This window comes from Limulus polyphemus, unplaced genomic scaffold, assembly GCF_000517525.1.
Source record: "Limulus polyphemus unplaced genomic scaffold, Limulus_polyphemus-2.1.2 Scaffold3914, whole genome shotgun sequence".
Lineage (NCBI taxonomy): Eukaryota > Metazoa > Arthropoda > Merostomata > Xiphosura > Limulidae > Limulus > Limulus polyphemus.
The window spans coordinates 3,966-5,366 of record NW_013669524.1 but is presented as its reverse complement, the minus strand read 5'-3'; the positions used below and the strand labels follow the sequence as shown (position 1 = coordinate 5,366).

The 1,401-nt window shown below is 36.1% G+C and overlaps 1 protein-coding gene across 1 annotated transcript in view; it reads right to left on the bottom strand.

The window, feature by feature from the left end:
• Positions 1-434: 434 nt before the first annotated feature.
• The window catches only part of LOC111088510 (uncharacterized protein SCO4629-like), a 2,056-nt gene continuing 1,089 nt past the window's right edge, over positions 435-1,401 (bottom strand). The window contains exon 2 of the mRNA XM_022398868.1: positions 435-1,188. Within this exon, the coding sequence (XP_022254576.1) occupies positions 725-1,188 (464 nt within the window). The 3' untranslated portion in view covers positions 435-724. The remainder of the gene's footprint in view (positions 1,189-1,401) is intronic.

Below are 1,401 nucleotides of genomic sequence, written 5' to 3'. Positions count from 1 at the left end.
GGTGTTATGCTTAACTTTTACTTCGTGAGTTTTACTGGTTGATTTTAGGTGCTACGCTTAACTTTTTCTTTGTGAGTTTTCTTTGCCGTGTAGAAAAAATAAGAAATAAGTATGCGAACCTGAGTTTCTGTAATGTAAGCGCAAAATGATGTAACCACAGTTCCTGCAATTTCTTAATATTAACACTAAGATTCGTTGCCAGCTTTAAAACAAGGGAAGAGTTCCATATAAGCTAAATAATCAATTATTCCCTACACCTTTCACTTCTCTTTTCTGAAGTCATTGAGTTAGAAAATTTATTTGATTTTTTATAGCATTGTGTATGTCACTAGGTTGATACGAATCTGAATGATCACATCCTTCTCATTTTGTTACAGAATTTTATTTCAATTTGCCCTAAAAAATGAAAAACACTAAATATTTGCACTAAGTAATCATAATAATCTCGTGAAACAGAAATGCAAGTAGCTTGTCAAGCACATATTTGCAAAATACGTTTATGTTAGATAAGCCTAGTATGATAAACTTTCGTTATTCTAACAGGGGGTAGTTGACCTGACGACAAGATACTGCTTTCTGTTCAGGGTAGGAGATCAGGTTATATCAGCCATTTCTTAAAGTGCACTAATTACTCCTCGAAATATTCCACAAAGTGGAATATCAACACCCTACTTGTAAAACGCAGTCTCACGAGTCACGTGACTCTATGGAACGTAAACAACATTCATCCTAAGAAATCGCTATATCTCTCGGTGTTCACGAGATACTGGAACGCTGCCATTACATTAACGGGAATGACTTGCGTTATTTGCCAACCTTTCCGTGGGTATTTACGGATTCTTTCTAGCATTCCAAGTAAAGCAGCAATAAGATCTCTGAAGGTTCCGACTTTACTATTCGGATAATGTCGGAACTCGATCGAGGGTGACGACACTGACACCTGTAGTGTTGTTACATCACCTGGCCACTGTTTCATGAAGGTCGCGTATGTTCTTCTTTCCATATACGGCATTTGAACCAATATTATTTTCTTCGGATTTATCCCTCGCTGTTTCATCACTTCGTGTGAATATCTCACGTTTTCTCCAGTATTCGTTGCTTTACTTTCTAATATTATTCGATTGTTAGGAACTCCCATTTGTACTACAATATCTTGGAATTCTTCCGCTTCGGAACGAGTCCAGTTTCCTGAAATACAATTTATACTCAGAAATAAAGGTTGTATATCACGATGTCACCATTCGTTTACAAACTCGGTATTCTTATTTAGAATAAAAGTATTCGATTTAAATTAGCGTATATAAAAAAATTATGTTTTTATTATTATTTCTCATAGTCCTTGCGGACCGTTGAGCCGATGGCAGATCTTGCTCTGCCATCGTTTCTAAAGCTGTTTCTTAC